Below are 25,240 nucleotides of genomic sequence, written 5' to 3' on the forward strand. Positions count from 1 at the left end.
ACTTACATAGGCAGCTTTTCAAGGAGACAAGACTTACTTGGTACTTTCCCATTCAACTACTCCACTTACTCCATCATTAGCATCAATAATAATTTGAGAAGCTAAACCTTCCACATCTAAAATGGAAAACAGAACGACATATACGTAAGAACAACAGAGTTCATATTCATTATTTTCAAGAATAATAAAAGCATTTATTTATATCTTTAATAATTTTGTAGGAGAAATACATAATTTTCCATTTCCAAAATGTGGAGGAGAAAATGAAGTGGGCAAGATACTTAGAAAGGCTTAAAGAAAATCTGTCCTTACTAGCTTACTGTAAGAACTGCAACACAGTGCCTTGAATTACCACTCTTACACTTAATGTATCGGGGGGGGGAAAAAAAGGCTAAAAAAATTTTAGAAAAAAAACATGGCACAGAAAAAGTAGAAAATGCAAAAAAGCAAGATTAATTCATCTTCATTGTGTGTTTTTATTATGATGATATTTAATGTTTCGCAGACTGTGCCATTCTGGGTATGGGAGGGAAAATGAGTAAGAAAGAATAAATGATCCAGTATATCATTTCATATTCATGTTTCAGTGCCTGATAATAAACCTTAATGGCAGACACCTCAGATTCTGCTATAAAAACAAAATTATTAATTTCCTTTTAGGTAGTTTAGGTACTGTAAAACATACGTATCTTCAAAATAGCTCTGAAAGATTACTGCATGTATTGCCCTGTGAAAATACTGAATAATAGATTAATGCCAGCAATGTCCACTAATTTCAGGGACCAGAACTTGACAGTCAGAACTTGATTCTTCTGAGAAAATAATGCCTTAATTTGTTCAAACAGCATCACATGACTACTTTAATTTATGTCAATTTACTTTTAATAAAAATTAGAAAGAAATGAAGACTGACAGTTTCTACAAAACAAATTGACTCCACTAAATCTGTAGCAAATATACTATTTTTAGATCCATCAGAAAGATTTCTATCAAATCAGATAAAACTGAACAAAAGTAAAAGATCACTGCCATGAATCCAAATCTGACACTATGAGATAGTGATGAACACCAGCAGCAGCTGCAACACCTCTACAGACAGCAGAAAGGTTTAGAAATCCATAGGGATTACAGTGAACATAGACCTTTCAGCTTTGTAAGTCATGTTTTCCCTTGTTGAGTCATAGTCTGATCAACTCACTTAAGATCTATAATACTTCGCTTTCAACATCAGACCCTTTATTTCATATTTGGCATCCTTCCTCTCCTCTGATGCCCTCCTGCCATTTTACTCCATCTTAAGTCTTTCTTTTATCTATGAAGTTTTCTCATTTTTCTTTCCTCATTCTCAAGTATCAAGATTTTCTTAATTCCTTGCACTTTTGTATTAGAGTTGGGCCTTTCCTTCCACCTTTTCTAAAGGATGGGATGAAGCAAAAGCAACCTACACCACATATTACATGCACATGGCTATGACAGGGACAGCATTTACGATATATTACAGATGCATAAGATTAACTGCACATCAGTATCATGTGCAGAACACCTTCAATATCACTTTCAATATTAGACACCTAGAATTATATTAAAGATTTTCTATGGGGTATGGGATTGCTAAATCCTAAACAAATGCACTGCACTGACAAGGATTTGAATCCTCAATCATACCAAAGAAAATACACAAAAGGGAAAACAAGATTAGAAAATAGTCTGATAACAGAATTAATTGTGACATTTTATAATGAGGAAAAATTTTTGCCTCATAGATTAAAGCTATTATCTGATCATCCTAAATATATCAGCGTCAAATGGTCATGATTCAGACTGCTAACCCCTTATGGCAGAAGGTAAGACTATACTGCACTCAGAACAATTTAACTCAGAAAATCCTTCATACTTTAATGTTACTCTTTTTATGTTTTAAATTTTAAACTCAAGTAATCATAGCTCAGTGTCTACACATCGTCAATCAGGCTTGCAAGTTACCTTTCAGTCTGTAACGAATTAACTCTGTCACTTCAATACGCGTGCAAAGAAAGGGAAAAAGAGTCATAGAAGATGTTAGAAATAATCAGCATAATTAGCAACTGGTGCCACAGGATAACCCAACTGTCTTTAAAGACAATGGCAGCTATGCTGCTGAGTTCAGAAGCAGAATGAGGACCTAAGTAAGCAAACAATAAATGAAGTTCTGTGGAAGAGTAGGAATACAGTAGATCATGACTCCTAAAAGTAAATCTGATGAAGAATAATAAAAAGACACTTTTAAAAGAGTGAGCAAAGGAACTACTTGAATTCTTTGTACATACTTGTTTCCATCATGTACTTGGAAATAAAATCACATTAACATACATTGCCAATGCAACTTTTGAGGTAACTGTGTTCTCCAACTGGTAATTACTAAATAACTCCTCTATGAAAATTGTCTTATAATTTTTACAGGGCTTTAAAAAGTAAGAAGCCAGAGTAATAATGACTATGTTTGATGTTCTACAGTGTTGCAGAACACCCTAGTTGGGAAGTGGCAAGTGGAATAATGATACGCCAGAGTAATATAATGTGCATTCAATTTATATAAAAATAAAATTAAACTTAATTGTTTGTAAGTTGTTTTACCCAGCCTAGGTAGGGAAGAAGTTGAATGGTTCATGATAAGTTCCACTGAAGTTAAATTAACCAAGAAGAATTCTTGCACTTCTGGTACGTCATCCTACAAAACACAAATCCAGTATATCCTCTTTTCATTTTCTTAAGAAACAGTCACAGAATTTGCTAAAAAGCCACACACTAGAAGTCTCAAACCTTATAGCAACACTAGAATTAATTTATGTTTCCATTTTCCTCAACACTTTTATAAAAAATGTTTTATCTTGAATGAATTATGAAGCAAGACATTGTATTTAATGGAAAAGACTGTGGTGACACTGAACTAGATGCGAATAAATTTCTGCTCAATTTTAAAGGCGCAAATAGCAACCAGTGATAAAGTAAGAGCCTGTAGCAATGATTTACACTGGTCTGAATATCAGAAAATAAATTATTAATGAGAGAGTTAAATTTCATTTAACTGTAAGTAGCACTGTTTTCTGTTATTATGTGTCCTCTGTGTTTTTATCATTAAAGACAAAACCAGTCTTTCTAACTTACAATAAAATCGATAGCTTCAAGTAATATAGCTTGCAAGCTTCAGGTCCCCCAATATTCCTTTTCAGTTGTCATACAGATAAGTATAGAGTGAAAGGATATAAAGTTTACCTCTAGAATAGTTACATTTATGGCAGCTGATGTTTCTCCTTCTTCCAAAATCACTGAGTCAGAAACAGCTACATAATCAGCTCCTGGTTCAGCCAAGGTCCCCTCTGTCTGATTACTTAAGGAGACCAATCCTTGAACTGTGGCATATGTAATATTGATAGCACCTGTTTAAAATGTGACCAAAAATATCCACTTTTTTCAATTCTTATGCAATGCTCACTAGAATAGACAAAGAAAAGAGATTAAATGCTCATTGATAAAATGAAAAGCGTAACTGCAAACCAGAAGGATTAAAACATTAATCTGGAGCCAATGGGACTTATTTCTTTCAGTCCAGACTTTAATGATTTGTCCAACACCACAGGACTCAGAAAGCATTAGAAACCAATGTAATCATATATTTGAGGTGCTGTGGAGTGCAAATATTACATTACATTCCTGGGATATCTAATGTATTATTAATACCAGGTTTGGTGTCAAGGGAAATAGAGCGTTTCAGGAATGACCGATTTCTACAAAAGGCTCTAAGGACAGTGCTAAATGTAGTTTCCTTCCCAGAAAGACTGACATAGATGTTGATAGAGAATAAAAATTAGGGGACACACTGATAAATTTTACTAAAGGAAAAGCTAGACATTTTTTTAATAATAAAGCCACATCTCACTAATCTGCCAGAGTAAGTCAAGCTGTAAATTTAAAGAGAGTGATCCTGGAGATAAAATGACAAATGAAATTCAAAGCTAGTCTGTACGAAATAAAACATCAGGTATAAAAGAAACTTAGTTATAATAAATAATGATGGAGTTCAACTGAGAGATTTTACATTTACAATGGATACTTAGAATAAATTGTTTCCTAAGTAGTGTCTGAAAGGTAATTTAAATACTGATTGACATTAAAAAAGAAATGGGAAACACAGAAATGTCATTAAAATTCCTCTTCAGATTTGTAGTGTGTCCAGATCTTGAATGCTTGTTTCAACTGATCACTTCACCTCAAAGTAGATAAAAGAAACTAAGAGAAATTACCACTGAGGTCTAACTATAGTCTAAAAATTTAAAGAGAACTTGACTATGCATGTTATCTCTCAATGAAAGTAAAAATACTCAGGAAACAAACACAAGAAAATATTTTGGCACACAATATATTACTGAAGTTAGTACCACTTAATTTCATTTTGAAAGTACAAACTGAACCAAAAAGAGATACAGAATTCTTAGAGGAGGCATAAACTGAATTCAGAGGCAAATTTTTCCATGGGATATTCCTAAACTGTCAGATTCTGGAAGTTTATAGAGGAGATACTGTGGGAATGATAATTCCATACAAGATCCTTTTCTCATGTTTTTTATTTCTTCTGGACAGACTAACACTTCAAGACAGATTTATTAGACATAAAAGTACAACCGTAACAGTCAACTAGCTATGCCACAGCTCCCAGACCCCTTGCTATGGAATTAAATGCTATAGCTTCACTTTTAACAAAAACTTAGTTTCCAAGCCTGCAGTAAGGGGCCTAGAAGTTCTGAAAATATCAATTGTACCCAAGATTTTCCAGAATTTCCAGCCTCCCTGTCATGGTTTTCATTTGTCTAATGATTTTGAAAACAAAATTTAAATTCTCTTGGAGATGTTATACAAACCTAGAGATCCAAATTCTCTGTTAATAAAAAGCTGAACTGTTTTGTTTTCCTCTGGAAGTAAAACTACCCTGGATGGAGAAGCAAAATTCAGTACTCCATGTGGTTCATCACTAGCTTCTACTGTCAGAACAGCTTCATATCCTTGACTGTCCAAAACAGCAGCACCAGAAGGAGAAACACCTGCAAAAGAATCAATGGACTGCAGTTAATAAATTGCTAGGTAAATAAAGTTTTGTCTTCCATTACTGCTATTACTATGTACAAATGACAGGCAGTAACACCGCAAATGAAATCAAACCAAACACATGGCATGCTCAGTGAAGTTGGTGTGGAATGTATACGTAATTGCATTCTATAGAAAACACAGGAACATTCAATCACAACAAGAATTGTATGTGTAATAAGTGTAGAGTTCAAGACTGTATTAAGAAACAAGATAATCTAAAGAGACAGTGTTAAATGTTAACTTTTCTAAACTACTTCTATTGTAAAATAAAAGAGAAAGTTCTTCCAGGAATTCATTACAAAAGTTAAAATTATATTCAACTTCTCAATCATTCCATTAAGAAATCACTACAAGTGTTGCCTTGATGAATAACTGTATTAATTTATACTTATCCTGAAGGATTACAAGAGTAAACAAATTATTAAGGCAAGTTGGCAAGGCACCTATCAGCAACACCACCCATGCCAAGTTAGTTTGGTGTTTAGACACTAACTCCTGTTTAACAAAGGGTATTTCAGAAGGGATGTGGTTTCATGCTTCTTTTGTCATTATAATTTCAATAAAAGAGTAAAATATTCTGACCTCCTCTAATTCAGGGGCAGATCAGAAAGCTTGATAGACAAGATTTTTTACAAAGATTAAAATATCCATTTATTTAATTACACCTGTATGATATATATACTTATATACACAGAAGTATCAAGCCTGTTTCAGTAAAATGTGAATAAATTTTGCATAATTTGCAACATTTTCAATATTCTTAGTCCTACACTTCCAAAATGGATTAATACACACAAAAATATTACACTACTAAATGGCAATTTTAGATATAGCAGATATAGCAGGCTCTAGTTCTGCATTACCTTCTGTTTTGATGTTGTATAGGATGATCCGGTATACTTCTTTTTCTTCTGGAATGTGGTCATCCAGCAAGTGAACATACAATGTTGTATTCAATATCCCCTATAAATTTTATTGATAAACTGATTAGTCGTTAGTGTATAGAATACAAGTAATGCCACTCTATCATATGTATTTTAAACAATACTTTTAAGAAATGTCAAGTTAAAATATTGAAAACTATAATAGATCTATATATCTATAAAACTATATATCCCTGCAGATTAATCACATCAAGAGAAAGAAGACTGCTATAAAAGCATACTTGTTTCCTCAGCTCACTTCAAATTACAATACTCTCTTGTAGCCATTAGATTTGCTTATGGACTTACCTCAGGAAAAAAGAGTATTCCAGAATAGTATTCAAAATTTTGTTGTACGTTATGTCCAACTATCTTCCACTCAACAGTAACGTTTCCCAGTCCTGGGGCCGTTCTTACAATATGGAATTGCAATTGTTCTCCTAGGAACAAAGGACAAACCACAAGATTTTGGGCTTTCCTCTTCTACAATTCAACTATTAAAATGAAAACCCAAAAATATGAATCACAGTTGAAGTATTTTTTTTGGAAAACCTTAATATTTTTAATAGTGAGCTTCCAGTAGTTACGTAACACCCTCATTTTTAATATTGAAGCAAAACCCCCACAAATCTAAACTCTTTCCTCCTGGGTTTTTCTGAATTTAGTTAATGCTTGGAAAGAATTATCAAAATATAAAGGAACCTGGTACATATGCATAACTGCTGTCAAAACATGCACAAAAAGAAGAGCAGTATCTGTTTGTCAACTACACACTGAATAAATGTTGTCTACACAGCTTTAACACAGAGTTTTCTACAGCAGCTAACTGGCAAGGAATATACACGTTCCTAATATCTGCACTGCCTTGTGACTTTACATAGTGCATGCAGAAAAATGCTTGTAGTTACCTGCGAGTTCCACTTATGTGACTTTGAATTTACAAATGTTATCAGTGTTAGAAAACATCCAGAAGAAGAATAAAAATTCATAATTTTAAAAGGACAGTATTTAGAAACAAAACATTGATGTTTCATAATTTAAAATTAATTTTTAATAATTGATTATAATTTCAGAGATAATAAGTATCAAATGACAATATGCATCTATAAGAAGTAATTATAGTATCTTTTCCACATTTATAATATTTAACCAAACGGTCACTTAAAGAGTAAACTCTTTAGAAAGCTTTGAAAAACTAAGAAAATTTATATAATTATGACATATTAAATATCTATATACATTTATACAAAATAAATATTTGATGTAACATTAAATATTTTAAATATGGGTATGTAAAATTAATGTATTGTATTAATATGAAATAGATCAGCAGGTAGCATTAGTAAAATTATGCAATACATTCACATTAGAGGACAGATGTTTATTTATAATACATAAGTGTATTCCATCTGTATGTCAACAGCATTTTTCCAGTTCACAGAATGGAAGTTTTCCAGCATATACAGTGTGGAATTAGTTTTCAAGGACATGAATATGCAGAAATTTATAATCTTGAGGTGCTTGGAAATAATAATGTAAACTTAAGTCCATCCTCAACTGACTGAAAATTACTTTCTTAGTATTGCTATAAATTGAACTGAATTTTTTTTGCTCTTGTGAAACTGGGACTAATTCCATGTGTTATGTACACACTTAAAAGCCACCCTACTGACAAACACTAAGCTGTATCTGTGAAAGGGAAAGCAGATGTGGTGTTAGGTTGTTATGTTCATAGTCCATGGCAAACAGAATTGAGCAGCACAGCTACTCTCACTGACTGTGTAACTTAAAGAACACCAAACTGGGATGCTTATCTGGTTATTTTAGCATATTATATTGCAGGACAGTATTGTATATCTAAAACTGGCAGAAAACAATTAATCACTTTCTGGATGTGTTCCCTGATTGGTAAGGAAATATTTGAGAAATGCCAATATATTGGCTACCAATGAGAGAGATATGAACAAACTTAAAAAGACCTTAATATAATAAACTGAAAAAAAAAATTGTGAAGAATTAATATGAAAATTGTATCCACCAATTTTCCAATACGTAGAATTAGTATGTTATCAGTCTCACCATTTCAAACTTCAGTTAAGCCTTGTTTTAAGTTGTCCTACACTAGTTCTAAGAGAACAAAGGAATTCAAAATTCATTGACATCGTAAGAATTCTGCTTCTACTGTCAGATATCTGAAGACAGACTGACAGTTTACAGGCTAATCTGTCACATCATTTAACACTGCCCTGAAATCTGTTCTATCCCATTTGAGAATTCTGCACGTCCATTGCAAACAAATAAATATTTGACAGAATAATAATTTACTATCATCACAGAACACACAATTAAGGTTATTTCAATGCAACATTATATAATACAACAAATTTTCACTGAAGGCTGGAAAACACTTTATGATGCAGAATCCTGATACACTGTAATCCAAGCACAAAGATGGAAACCTGAAGTACAATTCATCACAATTTAAAGACCCTCCAGCAGCCAGTTACTGACCCATGTAAAGCTCAGCCAGCTTTACCAAAATATTTGTTATTCCTGTCCAGTAAGAAATACAAACACAAATACAAATTGAGTTCTGAAGATTGAAAGTATTATTAGGTTAATTTCACTATTTTGTCTTTTTTTAAAGTAATATTTTACCATTTTAAATCTTTCTTTAGATTTCTGCTTTTATCAAGAAGAAGAAGGGGACCTCATCCATTCTTCTCTTGTTCCTTATTTCAAGCTGTTGCAGTGTGTTTTCATCTAATTCAGCCATAGCCATACAACTGTTGCATGTTCTGCCTATACTTAAATGCTGCCCTTGCCCTCAATATGGTGATTTTGTGAACTGAATATGCAGGTAACACCAAGACAGCCATGACCCACAGCTGAAGTGTGAAGAAAAGATTTATTCCATTATTTAACTCTTAAAGCAGAGACATATACACTGTTAAGTTTATTCCATATTAGCAGGGCTAAAACTGCCCAGGCCTGAGAGCTATGTTACATATCAAAAGGCCTGGACCATGCACAAATCCTTCACCAGGCTGTGTTTCACCAGCCTTCTTAACTCCCTTTCCCCTTTACAAAGAGATCTAAGTCTGTGGGAAAAGTTTTTAAGTCTTTAACAACATCCTGTTATCTTTTGTGAGAAAATTCCATTCCTCTTCAGTTGACAGCCAACAATCCAGAGCAAACACAAATACCTGAATTTTCTCACACTCATTATTTTCTAACATCTCCCACCTGCAGGGTTGGTCTTTAAGCGAAAAAAAATTCTAAACCAAACTTATTTTTCTCTTTCCTCACCAATCTTCATTTTTTTAACTCTTTCCTCCCCACAGGAATAATAATACGCACAGCTTGAAAATAATATTGAGTTGCTTAACAGAAACTGTTCAATAGTACAATAAATAGAAAAGGTAACACTATTTGGATTTATGTCTGATAATGTTTGCTTTCATAATAAAAAACTTGATAATGAAAGTGAAATAAAACCACTGAAATCATAGGAAGGCCTTAGCTCATCCCCTTTTTTTATCCAAGCGAAACAGTTTGGCTGTTTTTTCTTGCTATAATGCAATGCATTATTTTTCACACACTAAAGGAATTGGAATCAGTTATAGTACTATATGTGTGCTCTACATAGCAGAGTATTTCAGCTCCAAATAAAGCTTTCAGCTTCAGCATGCTATGAATAATATTTAATCAGTGGAAAGTATATAACGTCTTCGTAACCTTGGGGAATGAGATGGTTTGTATTAATTTTTTGGGCTCATTAACAACTGTTCTTAGACTGCCAGACTGCAGCTGGCTTGTCAGGCAGATCAGAACCGCTAATGCAGAGTAATAAAGGATGGAAATTGGGCACACTAGAATGAACACAAACTGTACCTAAATAAAACCCAAAAGCTTATGGTGTCCTTTCATTATGGGAAAAAACCAGACCATGTTCTTTTGAGATAGACTTTTTCTTCCAACAGAAAATTCAGTGCACATATTCCTGGACAGCAAATTTCTGTCCTGTTAGTTTTCTCTACCCATCAGTTTACACATCAGTAAATTTGAAACTGCAATACACTGCGATTCCAGCGAAGGCTAACAAAAGCAGTCACCATTTGTATTATTACTGTCCTATGCAGAACTGTACCAAACCCTAGGTAAAACATGCAACATGCTCTCTTAAACCACTGGTACACTAGATATCAAATTCTTATCGCTCTCAAAAGTCATGACTAAGTGATGACATCAAGATGGTCACACTCCTAAAATGATCCACCATAAAAAATATAAAGAGAAACTTTAGGAGATGGAAGATTTTTTTCTATTTTTTTTTCCTGTAGGAATATTTTCCAGATGATTTAAAATTAATTTTAAGATTAGTAATTGGTGTATATGATGGGTGTTATATACAGTTCTGGAATATGGCATAAATGAATGAGAAATGCTAAAAGGAGCTTAGAAATGCAACACCAATAGAAGCAAGGCACAACCTTCAGAAAAAGAAAGGAAAAGAACAGATGATGAAATATAAAATGGTTTTGGAAATGGTCTATTCATCTTTTCCACAGATTTCCTTTAAATGCTATGTTTGCAAGAGTTAAAATATAAATAAATGTGTGCTAAGTATGTGGTTATTCTTTGCTGGCATTCTCTGAACAGTGAAATAATCACTGAATCATTATCAACAGAAAGCACAAAGATGGAAGGTCATGTTAAACTGAGTGTGGCCAACACACAGAACCCACCTTCACAACCAATAACAGACCTTCCATCTGTCTGGAAGCTAATGATTCCTGCCACATTGTCACTTGCTAGGATAACCACTGTGACAGTGTCAAAACTGGGCAGAATCCTACTCCCTCCTTCAGTATGCACCAGGCTGATTATGATGCTTTCATTATCCTCTGGCTCTGGATCATCTAAAATGGTCAGTGTGACCATCTTTTTAGTTTCACCTGCAAGTAGAAGAACATATGCATCCTTACATGTTCACATGAAAATCACCTTTTAAAAAGATGTAATCATCTATTCTAGTAGTAAATAATTAACTAATATAGAAAAGGACATGAAGAATCTTTAGTTATTTATCTGTCTAGAAGTTATTGAATGTCATTATGAAAATTTATTCAATTACTAACAAAAAGCTATATTAGGCAATGTAATTAACAAATTATTAAATATACCATGTAGAAATTAATAATGTTAACATAATTTCTGAATGCCTAGAATTCTTATTTGCTTTATAAGTCCTCCAGCTTTCAAATTTTAATTAGAAAAGGGGAATATAATTCTTGTAAAAAGAATTACCAAGTAAATACATTTTCTGATGAACCACATACAGACACAAGTACATGAAATTTGACTATATATTTACTGGGTCAGGAAATGCATAAAGTGGGCTATCATTGTATTAGTTACCTGTCTTCTGGAATATCAAAGAATGACAATGTAAGCAGCAAACAAAATCAATTACCAGTCTCTATAATACATTACAATTTGCAACATAATCCTGTTGGTCAAGGCATGTGCATAACCTATACTCATAATTGTATCAGTTTACCAGATACACATATTTTTTGTTATATTGCCTTTCAAAGTATTTTGAAAATAAATTTTGTAAACTCATAAACACTAATATAATTACATGTTAGATTCCAAATCATTCCTGGAAACCCTTCATTTGAGTTCAGATGATTTAGCAAGTTAAATGAACACTAGAATCTTCACTACACTCCCATAAATTGTTTTCAAAACAACTGTTCAATCATCTCAGACTTTAAAAATATAAAATACATTTTTCATCTTGCACAGTGCTCAAATAATGCCTGCCATAGACTTTTCTTCTTTGAAATTTTTAAAATATTCTGTTCTGTTACAAAATCAATACAACCTCAGAATCGAAAAAGATCTTTCATCAAAAATTAGTACTGTATTGACTGAAGATAAACAAAAGAGCAATTAGGCCTGATTCTCATTTTCATTATCTTTGATACCACAACTATTTCAGCAACATTATTCCTTAGTTATTTAGTAAAAATGTTATTTTTATCATTCACACTGCAATATTTCTTAAAAAATACTTTAATATTTATACTTTTCATTCTTTTTTTTTTTTTCAGTCTCTGTGTGTGTGTTTGTTTTGTGTTTTCTTTAGTTTTAAACAAGAGAAGCTAGTGCAAAACCTTGCCTCACCTTCAGCAAACACCAGAATCTCACCAACTCCGACAAAATCCAAGTCTGGGGTAGCAGTTCCACCAACAACACACCATTCCACTGCCACCTGTCCCAGGCTGCCTTCTGTCCTATGTATCATTAGCTGCACATTGGCCTGAGGGCGTTCTTCTACTTCAATATACAGACCTTTCTCTGTTGCATTGGGACTTACACTGTAGATCTTAAATACTCCAAAGGCATCCCCATTCATCATTATGATAACTGTGGAAGTATTTGGCTGTCCGATAGTTGGTTGATTTTTTAAGTTGGCTGAGATATTCATTAGTTCAACCTTCAACAGGGATATAGCGAATTTTTCATCCAGCTCTGGCAGGCTGTCAGGGAGTATGGTAACTGTGAGATTTGCAAACTCTTCCCCTTCCTGCATGATGGCCCACTGTCTTGTGATAGATTCATAGTCACTTCCAGCAATGGCTTGTGTGCTAAACAGAGTAGATGTACTGCTGATGTTTTTCTTGTAGGTCCACAATCCTGACATATTAGTTAATAGGCTGATCTCTGTTGTCAGCCAAAGGCAGAGTGGAATCTCAGAGGCACTGGAAAATATAAAGGCTGAACATGCTTTTTCTTTTAGGCACTGAGTTGCACAGGCATGCAGTGGATCACTTGCTGCTGACACATTCACTCTGGTCTTGGATGGCTGGTCAGGAATTCCTTGTACAGGAGACTCATAATAGGCCAGTATATCCTCACCTTGCTCAATGGCAAGAGCTACGATGTCAATCTCAGAAGTGCTGTAAAATATTTGCAGCTGACCGAACCTTCCCCCACTAAAAGACATTAAAATAAAAATGTTATGTTAGCTGGTAAAACATGTCTAATATTCTATATGTTACTGGGTTAAGAATAAAAATGAACAAAATTAACTAACCCCTTCTGAATTGCTGAAAAGTTACAAACAGCTGATTAAAGTGACTTCCCTTGAAGCTAATACCAGAATAACTGAGTAATTCATTTTTTTGGAGAGCAGGTTTGATTGTTTATAGCTTGGATAGCAGTCTGCTAAGTGTGCATGTTTGCAAACATTTGTTTCTGGGAATTAACTTAGTCTTTCTAGGATTGTCAAGGAAGAAAAAGCCTCTGCTGTCTAGCATTGTCATCATTCCTCCGAGGTGTCATCAGGATACCATACTTCATGTGCAAAACCTTTTCGTTCTCCTTTTCATTTTGTTCTCCTTTTAGTTTTGTTTTACATCAAACAACATTTGATACGCTTTGTCCTGCAGTTCACATCACAGGAGCAGGCTGGTTTGCAGCTTTAAATGGCTTGACAATTTAACAGTACACAGTGTACACTGAATTCATACCACAAATGTATACTACATTTAAGTACTTTATGTACATTTCTAACAAGCAGACGTAGTTCAAAATCAATGTATATGAAAAAAGAGTTGGCAGATAAGGAAATTGATGCAAGTACTTATACAAGGGCATGACATTTAAAATTATATTTTAAAAAAACCCAACAAAAAAACAAACCAAACCAAAACAACAAAAACAACAAAAAAAAAAGAGATTCAAAATCAGTCAATATTATACAGACCTTCTCCTGACTGATATATTTGCAAGTAAATTTCTTTCTAGTGGCTCCTGAATTCGATATGAGGATTGATGAAAGAAAACTGTGCCATAAGGATTATCATTGGCAGGTATAACAATATTTGCCATGCTATCTAACCCGATAGCACCACCGTTGGAGGCCTGAGTTAATTCTACATGGACAATCTCAAAAAGAAAAAAAAAGAAAAACAAATAAGGCAGCTAAACAATTTTTGCCATTTCTAAAAATAATCACAAGCAAAATAAAATCAGAACTTTTTGCAGCTTCCTGCCGTAACATTTCTTGTTTTGATCTGCACACATTTCTTATACAAGTTAAAACTCTAGTACTGTTCAAGAGAGGCATAACTGCTCTACTTACTTCTGCTACTTCTGGAACATCATCAGCCAGGATTTCCAACAGCAACATCTGAATGGCTTCCCCAGCGGCAAAAGTAATATTACCCATGGCAACTTGCAAGTCATCAGCAGCAGGATGTCCATTAATGGTAGCTGCCCACTGAACAGTAACATTACCCAGTGTCCCAGCATTGCGGATTATTGGCAGATTTATGGTTACTGATCCAAATTCAGGCTCCTCCACAGTGAATTCGGTATTCTGAAAAACTGATGTACGCCATAGGGAGATGTAGTGCATTAACAATAAAACCAAAAGTAAATATATCAGTTCCTAAAGTACAGAGTTTTATTTTACTTGATTGCATTTACTTGCACAGGTAAATCCCTTTTAATCAGGTTTAAACCTAAAAGCAAACTTTCAATTCTCATATTTTCATCTACAGAGAAAATTAGCATGAAAATTAAGCCCTCATCCAAAAAGTCTATTCCCCATTGTTTGAGGTTAACCATGAACTGTTTCTAAGGTCTTAGACTATGAAATAAATCAAAACTATTTAACTTGGAACACGTTAAGTAGAAATCACAGAATGGGTCAGATTGGAAGGGACCACTGTAGTTCATCGGGTTCAAGCTCCCTGCTCAAGTAGGGTCATCCCAGAGCACATGGCACAGGAGTGTGTCCAGACAGTTCCTGGACGTTTCCACTGAAGGAGACTCCACAACCTCTCTGGGCAACCTGTTCAACGTGCACCATCACCTGCACAGTAAAGAAGGTCTTCCTCACATTCAGGTGAACTTCCTGGGCATCAGTTTCTGTCTGTTGCCTCTTGTTCTACTGCTTGGTGCCATGGATCAGAGCCTCCAAGAGGCTCAATCCTTTTGTTATATTAAGGCCTTTTGTTGTATTAAGGCCATTACTCCTTTATTATATGTTTTAATTCAGTTTATCTTATCTTTAATTCAGTTTATCTTATCTTTTCCTTTACTCTCTACACCCACACTTCTGCTTCTGAATGTTTTTACCCAGTTGCCAAGTAGCAGCTCCCCCACAAATCCCCAGAAAAAAATGTTAGCAGAAGAAAGAAAATATGTACTCCTTTACCAAAGGATCCAAATGGGTCATCAGAAGCCTCAATAGTTATGATTGCCCTCGTCAAAGATCCAAGTAAGGCTCCTCCTGTTGTTTGGTTCAGCAGCTGAACATAGAATGACTCCTCAACTTCAGGATTGATGTCATTAATTATATAAATTGGCACAGCTTTACTTGTTTCCCCTTCTAGTAAGACAACATCTGATGAAGCTACACTGTAGTCCTCACCTAGATTTGTAGATGAAAATGCCCAAAGCAAAAAAAACATAGATAACATCAATGATTTATGGTTCAGTGTGGTGAACATTATCAGTAATACCCATCTTCTCTTTGCTTATACATGCATTCCTCTGTGTTTTTATGGGATCTTTTCCTTTATCATTAGACCCACACAAAACAAAAGGTTTGTTTGCTTTTTTTTTTTTTTTTTTTACTTTCCATTGCCTTTTAGATGTCTGGATGGATCAAAGCAAAACTTGGTTTGACCAAAACAGATTAGCACTGCTAGACCAAGAGGTAGTTACAAAAGGTCCATTAGTGTCTGCTGTTTACAAGGCCACACTACCAAGATGTTTCTGTCTTTGATTTATAATTGCTGTCCATCTTTCAAATAGATAAAAGTGAACAGAAGCACCTTGTCAAGGTAGATTTCAGTAAAGGGCATATTTTGTGTGTCAACCTCATTTTAGGCAAACTTGTCTCAACTTTGTCTCAACTGTCTAGGAACTGTTCCTGTATCACAGGAACATCTGTGATACATTAGATCACAGCTCTGCTTCAGAAACTAATTGAAAGCATACTCTGATATAAAGCTAGCTACACATTTAATTTATAACAATCTGTTACATAAAAATTAAAAGTCCTCAGAGCATGCACCATCCACCTATTCAATTTGGACATAGCTGAAATACAGTGCACTCAATTTATAACTGCCTAAGTGGTTTTGATCCTGCAGACTTCATAATTTTTCTCCTTTCTTTATGTACCTTCTCTACAGCAGGGACTAACTGTAGAAGTTTACATTCCATTTTCAGAAGTACAAGTCTCCTTGGGTTTTGATTGATTTTTCCCTGTTTGTTTTACAGCTGAGTCCCCAGCTCTCACTTCCTCTTCAATAAGCTCAACTAAGCAGTACATGATGGATTTAAATATGTACATGGGACTAAATCATTATTACATAATACTGCTATGGTATTTCAGGGGTGGGGGTGGGAAGAGGCATTTAAGTTGTGGTGTGCTACTAAGTAAACAAACACCCCAATTCCTTCCCTCATTTCACTTTTAGATTATCCAGTGATGTTGTGTAAACTTTCCCCTAGGTGTTGGATTCATATTTGCTAAGCACAATCAATACCTTACTACTTTATATTTCATACTTGTTATAAAATAGGTTTGAATATATATTAAACTGTTTATATATTTGAATAAATATATATATAACTGGTTATATATATAAGTATATATATATATAAGTATATATATATATAAGTATATAAATATAAGTATATATATTTGAATACATATATATTCAAACCAGTGTTAAATATATAACACTTGTGTGTTTCAGCTTTAACACAGACTGCATACTTCTGCTATTTTGCTTTCTTACCAGCTGTTGCAGTTATTGGCATAGCTTTAAATTTCACAGAAACATCTGAAAATATTCCCCCAGTTCTGGTCACATTAATGATTGGTCCAACATAATTTTCAGCAACACGCACAGCTGAAGCTGAAAGCTGAAGTGTTCCAAAAGCATCATCATTGGCATTGATAATCACATGAGCTATTGTCTCACCCACTAAGCCAAGTCGAGGAGAATTTATAACTGAAATATAAAGAAAACTTAGTGAGGGGTGCCTGAAATGCTTACTGTTCATGGCTATAGAGTTCATAGGCATACATGTGAGTTTGGCTGTCTCTGTTTTCATGAAAATTATCTTTTTTTTACAATTGGACAAAGCATAACTACAAACCATATCAAAATACATGTGTTTGAATTACATTCTGGCAGAAAATCTGAATTTTTAGTAACATTATTCTACCATACTGTGGAGCACACAAGGAATATTTTTTTTAAAAAATGAGGTACTGTGAATTTATCTATATATCTATTTATTTATCCATAAGGCTCATAGTAAGATCAATACAGTTCAGAATAATTTCAGTTTTACTCTTGATATGATGAAATATAAGTAAGATTTCAACTCCAAGTAGAATTATATTTGAAGTTACCCCTTAAGCTGGGGGTAAGGCCAGCAATTAAATATGCCTTGAATCTTTGAAGCACAAATCAGGCTGTAATGACATGAATTTATCTGAATGAGAAATGAAGTAAAAATTGTCAACACTAAGAAAGCAGCATGTCACTAATTCTACATCCCTTTTTTTTAATAACACTTTTTTGTATTTTAATATGAGAAACTAGCTTAATTATTTCCTACTAGTGAACTTTCAGAAACAGTGCTAAATGAGCAGATATTACTGCAAAACCAAAAACTGTGACATATTTGGCCTGAAAGACCTTGGATAAGACAATGCAAAAGGGATAAATAAATACTCATGCATTTCCAATAAAATACTGTGCCAAAGGAAATAAATGCCAACAGGCACAAGTCAGGTAACTCAGAGATATCTTAACTATATAGAGTTTGGTAGAGGTAAAGAGTCTTTCATTTATCTTGCTGCATTTTCTCCTGTTACATATAAATTTTCATCTTGATAGTTAAATTATAGGTTTTATGTAAGACACTTACTTGGCCGATCCTGAACTTTCTTGATCAAAGCAATACTGCTTAGCTCAACAAAAACAGATTCTGACCTCTCTGGATCATCATCATCCAAAATAGGCAAGGATATTGTGGCCTCGCTTTCATTGGTTGAGAAGATCACATAACCTGTAATGGGTATATAGTCTTTTCCCTCTATTGCTCTGACAACATCATGTGGAAGAAAGGGCAACTTTTCCTCATCACCAATAGTTCTGTATTTCACCATTACTGTACCAAGGAGACCACCACATCTTATAACTGTCAGAGAGACATTTTTTGTTTCTTCGTCAACTTTTATTGGTCTGTTTTGCTCAGAAAAGATGAAGACTCCGTATGGATCATCATTTGCTAAAATAGTTAATGTTGCATTAGTATGATAACCAAGACGACCATGGGAGACATTGATGATCAAAACTGAAAATATCTTATCCAATTCGGGAACATCATCAGGAGAAACCTGTATTGTAATATTTGTTCTTGCTTGGCCAACATCAAATGTTACACTCCCATCTGTAGAGATCAGGTCATTGGTAAAATCGCAGATTATGATCCAATACAATGTCACCTGAGATAAGGCTCCGTGAGTTCTCACAACCTAAGTAAAACATATAAAGATGTACATATTTTTGTTCTATGAGAAAGAAAAACATAGAAGTGTGAAATGCAATTAAGCAAAGACAAAAACATGATGAGTTAAAGATATGTCTGTGTTTTAAAAACATGCAGTTTTTATTATCTTAGCTCTGCTGAACTTGTATTATCAACAGTTATTTTGAGATAGTAGTCCCTTGATTCTAAACAAGTAGAAGATTTAAAGTTTTTGGATATTATTATTTTAGTTACAAGCTGAATAATATACATTAGCAAACACTGCATGACTGGAAAAAGAAATGTTCATGACAAAGTTGTTACAAACCCCACAGACTAATGATAAAAGCATCATAGAACACCAGTAAATACAGATAGAAGAGTACAATGCAGCAATATAAGACTCAAAGCTTTCTAACCTGCAGCACAACATTGCTATCTCCATCTTCGGGCTCAGTTCCATTCACCAAGAGGGACTCAGCACTGAACTCAAACACACCATGAGCATCATCAGAAGCCTCAATAGTCACAAGGATGTGGGATGCAATTCCCAAGCTAGCTGTTAAATGCAAGTTCCAAAAAGGATTATTTTTATCTAGCATGTTTTCTTACATAAAAGAAAACAGCTAAAGAAATATGCTATAAAAGTACGAAAGAGAGTATAACTGAAGTATCCATGCTGTTTGTCTTTGGTTTTTTCTTTTTTTAGATGCATGATAACTGTATGGAATAGGAACTGACTTTCAGTAAGCCAGTCTGTCAGTCCTTCTATGGAACTATGCAACAAAAACAAATATTATTTTAAGGGAGGAACCAAAATAAAATTACAGGTTTAATGAATGAAAATGGAGCAGCATTTAGGACAGTGAGGAGCTATGTAGTAAACCACACTGTAAGCAGAAAGATGAGATGAATGCAGGTCTCATCCTAACATAAGCTGGAATGAAAGACAAAAAAACCCCAACAAAACAAACAAACAAACAAACAACAACAAAAAACCACCATCAAGTCAAGTAAATCCTACTTCTAAAGAGATTGTCTTAGGTGACATAACTTGCTGCTCAGAGAGAAAAAGAGTCTGGCACTTAAAAAAAACATTTCTGGAAACAAGTAAAAGGGAAACAGAATGTCAAATAAAATAAAAACAAAACAAACAAACAAAAAAATTACTCTATTGGCATAATGGGTGCTCATATCACATTTTTGCATCTGTAGGTTTTAATTTGAAGTCCTATATGCATAGGGTTTTCCCATATATTCTATGTTATTTTTTCACTTGGTATTTTTTTTTCAATATGAAATTTTCATTGTGTTCTGCATGTCATGACATAAATAGAAATTTGAAGAAAGAGGAAAAATGAAAAACAATCAGACTATTTCATTAAAAATCGAACAGAACTTAGTTTCCTTTAAGAGTATTTTTGCCATGAAGGGATCAAAATTATACATAGAATGTATCAAAGCATACAATCAGGTAGTTTGAAAATTACCCTCAATTTAAAAAGTCCCTTTGCTTTTTTTCTCCCAGGAAAATTTGACAATGTTCAGACAATGATAAATTTGTAAACTTTAATTCTGCAATTATTATATTGTTGTGTTTTATAACAATATAGTTTTGATGACATAAGAACCTGTTGTTCTCTGCTTTACACTAAACACTGACTGCTAGTGAAATTACCCCTATATTAAAATGGAAAAGAAGGTTTTTGACAAAACTCTATGTTAAATCTAAATTAATAAGCTCTAACTGCATGTAAAGAAACATTGTGACAAGCTGCATCAAGTTGCATCAAGCATAGTAATTATGACAGCTATTACAATTATAAATAAAATATAGGATTAATCAAAAAACAGAAGAGCTTACCATGTTGAGGGACACTTGAAAGGAATAAATCCATGTTTCCATCACCACTACCACTTCCATCATTTCTAAAGAGCTCAGCAACTTTAAGATGACAGACATACAGATATATACACATATATACATTTACAAATAAAGGGAAAGCAGAAAGTAATTTAAACATTTCTGGACAACACAAAAAGAGAGAGAAGTATTCTAGGAAAGTACCAATTTTCAAAAACTATCCAGACTTCCTAATAAAAGCCAGAAAAAAATATTGAATTGGCCACCTCTTGTTTACTTTAGTGCATTGGAAACAGCAAAAGGAAGTCAGAAGGCAAGAAAACACATACAACTTTCTTTTATCTTTTTTTTTTTTTCCATTCCTTCTATGTTCCCTCTTTCTCAATCCTAATGGAGAAATTAGAAATGGGGCAGGGGCAGAGGGAAGCATTAGCCAGACCCTGTCAAACTCTCTTATTCTAGCATCTCCTCATAAATCAATACCTTGTGTAAGAAAATTGAAAAAAATGACAGCTTAACTGATGGAGTCTTTACCCTAAGTTTTGTGCTTACAATGGTGTTGGAAAGCTCAAAAAGATTATGTTCAGAGGGTATCTACCTCTAGTAAATTACTGAAGTTAGCTGTAAGTTTTCTAACCAAAAAAATTCAAACAGAAAAGTACATTTACTAAACTTACTACTTTAACTAAACTTTAACTACTTACTAAAAATTCCACATGCATGAAAGCTCTGAAATTTTTATCAAAAGAATCCTAGCATAGCACCATAGTGCCACGTTGCAGCACAGACATTCAAGTTAGTATGATCTAACTTTCCAGAAGGCATTTACAATTCTGAATTGCTTAGAAAAATAGTATCAGTTAAAAAGACGCTTTATGGCTCTCAATATTTTGAATTACTTCTTTTCCTCCAACCAGCCTTGAAATCTCCCTTAAAAATGTTTTGCAATGGAAATAAATTCTGTAAGGCAGAAGTGATTTTATGCGGCAGGCGCACTGATGCTTGCCAACAGTTGTAAGACTAACATCTCACAGCAGGATTTACACTAGCTTCTAGCTAGCTCTCCAACTCAGCTAAACTCTCCGAGCATCTCAAAACCCACAATTTTCTCAGTCTATAATCCAGTTGAATCAGTTATAAACCAGTTTATTGGAATGTCTCCAATTTCACTCAAGTGGTAGATAAAAAGCACACCTTTGGTTGTTAAAACATTAAATATTGGCAACTTTAAAGAAAAAAAAAAGAAATTTTTTTTTACATTACTTTAATTTTCTCTACCAACTATGAAATTATGTAATTTAAAAAGCAGAAATTGCCTTTTAATGACCTAATGCATGGTAGTAATATACTTTCTTTGAGATCTGGTAGCTTACAGCAGTGATTAACAAAACATCTGAAAGACAGTTCTTTTCTAAAAAGAATTGCTGCTGTGTGGAGGGTGTGTCTTTAGAAATAACATGGAAATAGTTCACCAGGTTAGATTTTAAGGGATGAGTAAAGATCACAAAAATACAACCAGTGGATTAATGTATGTGCCTTACCTCCTCCCTCTGGGTTCAACAGCTCCACTTTAAAAGTTTTTTCTAGTTCAGGAATAGAATTGTCAGTGATGTTAACAGTAATGTACTTGTATCTTTCTCCAGGCTGAAATTCCATTGAGCCCCCAACAGCCTGAAATATGACAGGTCTTCACATTTTTGTTCAAGTTTAGTGTTTTCATCCAAATGAAAAAAGAAATTCAACCTCAATTCTTTTTGACTTTGTCAAAACACCTACTTTTCTTCACTTTGGCTTTAAAAAAATCTGCTGAGTCTTTGTTGTAACAAATAGCAATCTAAATTCACTGACTTACGAGCATCTTCATTTATCTACATTTTTCTGCACAATCAGCAGTTTAACAAGCAAACACAGATACATATAAGCTATGTTGTTGAATATGTACAAATCCTAATGCATACAAATATATCTTCACCTGTACATGCACCTGTATGCTCATATAAAGTCTGATGTACTTCCATTCTTGCTGCATTGACAATTTTCTTAAAGATATCAAAATAAAACTCAGAGGCTTTTCCTAGGAAACACAAGATGCTGCACAGAAAGGAGGCAAAAGGCACATAGCAATTTATATTTTTACAGTGAGTACTATGCATTTATCTATCACAACACCATATAAAACAAACTGTTTCTGTGAAAAGTTATCACAGCTAAGATAAAAGATTCAAACTATGGCTATTTCCAAGACAAATAGCTCTAAAATAATTACACACCTTGGCAATGGCCATACCTGATAATCCTTAGGACTGAAAGCTGTAAGTGGCACTGTCCTGTATTCCATAATAACTGTTCCAAGAAGCCCTTGTGCACGAACTACCAATAACCTAATGTGTCCAACTTCTTCTTTAACAGTGATATGGGGCACAGAAGAGGCTGGCAGAATCATTTCATCACTGGGTTGAGGAGGTGGCCCCACTGAAAACTGCAGTAGACCTGAAAGACAAAAATTACTATTTACATGGCTTCTCATACCAAATTCAAATTATAATAAAAAATTGAAACAAAAATATTTAAAATATCTATATTTAATGTTTATGAAATTTTAAAAAAATATTAATATGCCTTTAGGACTCAATCATGCTGTTTCCAGGAATGTGCTGTGTATCATTCCCTATCTCACTGATATTCATGACAGTCTTAAAAAAACATATCATAAGAATGAATTCAACTCTTCCCAAAAGAACCCAAATATGTCATAATAATGGGTACTTATTGGTATAATAATAAGCATGCTTAAATGTCCCTCTCCATTAGGAATTCTCATTTCACAAAAACTGGCATAAAATCAACAACATGCAATTTTGTTTGACCACATGTTTGGTCCAGGCAGTTTTAATGCCTTTTTTGTAGTATTCTCAAGAGTAAGTAATTTGGCTTTCATTCTTGTCTAAATATCGTGAATTAATCTCAAGTTAGATAAAGTGTAATACTTGGCATTGCTTCCTCATCTATCTGAGCTTGGCAAATTTTTACCTCTTGAGCTAGAAGTATACATAAATATGCAATAAGACTGTTATCATCTTCAACATTGTTACCATATGGGTGATCACTGGCTTTAATGCTGATATCAGTAGTTTCCTTTTCTGGATCTATACTTGCTCCACTGGTAGGAGTTGAACCTAGTTTTCCATCTCCAGATACTGCAGAGACTAATGTCACACGGAAATACTCATTTAGCTCCGGAATGTCGTCATCAATAACATGCAAGTTTAAGACCTAGAGAAGGACCAAATCATGGAGAAATCAAACTATGCAACATACATCCGTTAAGAGTTTTATAGCCCATTAAACAATTAATTTTTCAGTCAATCAGCTGTATCCGCTGTGAGTTCAGAAAGTAATGTAGAGAATATTTTTGCTCTCCATGTAACTTAACCTAATTTCTAGGATAATAAGTTTAGAATAACCATTCCAAAAACACCTTCACCAAGCTTCCAGAGACATTACAGTGTTGAATCTAATTTAGAGAGCAAGTGAAGAGAGCTTTTTATGCCACCTGACACTTGAGATTACAGATCATACTATCAGGTAACATAATCTGCTCTGCATAGGCTAATACATTAATCTCAGACAATTCCAGATTTCTTATATAGTGATAATATATGACAAACATATAGGAGAAAACGTTTAGGTAGCTGATCATATTTAGAGCCATGGGAATGAATAGTTTACAAAAGTCAATGGAAATTCTCTTAAGATTTTTCACCTGATGAGCAACTGCTCCCAGACTGTTTCTTAGGGCCATGACCATTAGGTCCTCTGTATGCAGACTGTATATTAGACCATACAGCAATGGAGCAAGGTCTTTTCTGCCATTATGTAAAATAAGTCAGGCCTCAACCATGCTGTCAGACTGGAGTAACTTGGCAAATTTTACTTTAAATGACTATATGTAATGCCATAATATGTTTCAATAGAGAATTAAAGCTGAATAAACTGTCAGGAGCATACTGTTTTCCAAAATCACATGTTTTTGCCAAGCTGTAATCAATTACATTGTTTAACTGGGACCAGATCCACAGTTCTAGTGGGGTCACTGGGATCTTTACAAATTATGTCAGTAGGTTTCACTCAGTCCGTACTGACTTCAGCAGAATGATAGACGTGAAATTAAAGACAGTGTTTTCTACTCTCAATCCCCCCTTTCTATTTAACAAACACTCATAGAAAACACACATTAACTTCCTACAGTATTGTGGTCCCACATCTCTTCTTCAGATGAATGTAAAATTCCTGTGCTGTGGGTTGGGGTCAAATTCACAGAAATAGATTAATCAAAAGAGACAGAATGTGGCAAACAGCTGCAAGACACTTGATTACAGCACTGAAGTTGACTGCTGTCTATTTAATTGTTGTGGAGATAAAACTGAGCTCCAAAACTCAGATCAAAACCTGATCATATTCCAATTTCAAAAGTCACTGGATCCACTAGTCAAGCTCAGGACTACCTGAAGTATACATATAGATATGTATGTATATGTATCTATGAAGTGTACATATAGGTAGACATGGATTTAATATATACATATATGTAAACATATCTTATGCATTAGGTGCATTTAAGCATTCATGCATGCACAGCAACCCCTGAAGTGAGATGCACGCAGATATATATGGACGTCTATCCTATCACTTGTTAGATGTCACAGATGAAAAAAAATCTACAAAATATAATAAAAGCCATGTGAAGGAA

At 34.0% G+C, this 25,240-nt stretch overlaps 1 protein-coding gene across 20 annotated transcripts in view; it reads right to left on the reverse strand.

Moving 5' to 3' along the window:
• The window catches only part of ADGRV1 (adhesion G protein-coupled receptor V1), a 332,117-nt gene that overhangs the window by 239,210 nt on the left and 67,667 nt on the right, over positions 1 to 25,240 (reverse strand). For 17 of the 20 annotated variants that reach the window (XR_005603898.1, XR_002273300.2, XR_002273301.2 and 14 more), the window contains 19 exons: positions 23,583 to 23,763; positions 22,778 to 22,980; positions 22,032 to 22,161; positions 20,491 to 20,571; positions 19,046 to 19,185; positions 18,024 to 18,633; positions 16,880 to 17,095; positions 15,283 to 15,498; positions 14,203 to 14,447; positions 13,825 to 14,006; positions 12,240 to 13,051; positions 10,793 to 11,002; positions 6,354 to 6,484; positions 5,985 to 6,084; positions 4,896 to 5,075; positions 3,253 to 3,416; positions 2,614 to 2,707; positions 1,984 to 2,013; positions 38 to 116 (listed from right to left, as the gene is read on the reverse strand). Coding sequence is in view for 16 of the 20 variants with exons in the window: in XM_020584155.2 (XP_020439744.2) it covers positions 38 to 116; positions 1,984 to 2,013; positions 2,614 to 2,707; positions 3,253 to 3,416; positions 4,896 to 5,075; positions 5,985 to 6,084; positions 6,354 to 6,484; positions 10,793 to 11,002; positions 12,240 to 13,051; positions 13,825 to 14,006; positions 14,203 to 14,447; positions 15,283 to 15,498; positions 16,880 to 17,095; positions 18,024 to 18,633; positions 19,046 to 19,185; positions 20,491 to 20,571; positions 22,032 to 22,161; positions 22,778 to 22,980; positions 23,583 to 23,763 (4,004 nt within the window). In the remaining 4 variants the exon portion in view is untranslated. The remainder of the gene's footprint in view (positions 1 to 37; positions 117 to 1,983; positions 2,014 to 2,613; positions 2,708 to 3,252; positions 3,417 to 4,895; positions 5,076 to 5,984; positions 6,085 to 6,353; positions 6,485 to 10,792; positions 11,003 to 12,239; positions 13,052 to 13,824; positions 14,007 to 14,202; positions 14,448 to 15,282; positions 15,499 to 16,879; positions 17,096 to 18,023; positions 18,634 to 19,045; positions 19,186 to 20,490; positions 20,572 to 22,031; positions 22,162 to 22,777; positions 22,981 to 23,582; positions 23,764 to 25,240) is intronic. The other 3 variants (XM_010393029.4, XM_020584156.2, XM_020584159.2) reach the window with 2 other exon arrangements.

The sequence above is a fragment of the Corvus cornix genome, chromosome Z (assembly GCF_000738735.6).
Source record: "Corvus cornix cornix isolate S_Up_H32 chromosome Z, ASM73873v5, whole genome shotgun sequence".
Lineage (NCBI taxonomy): Eukaryota > Metazoa > Chordata > Aves > Passeriformes > Corvidae > Corvus > Corvus cornix.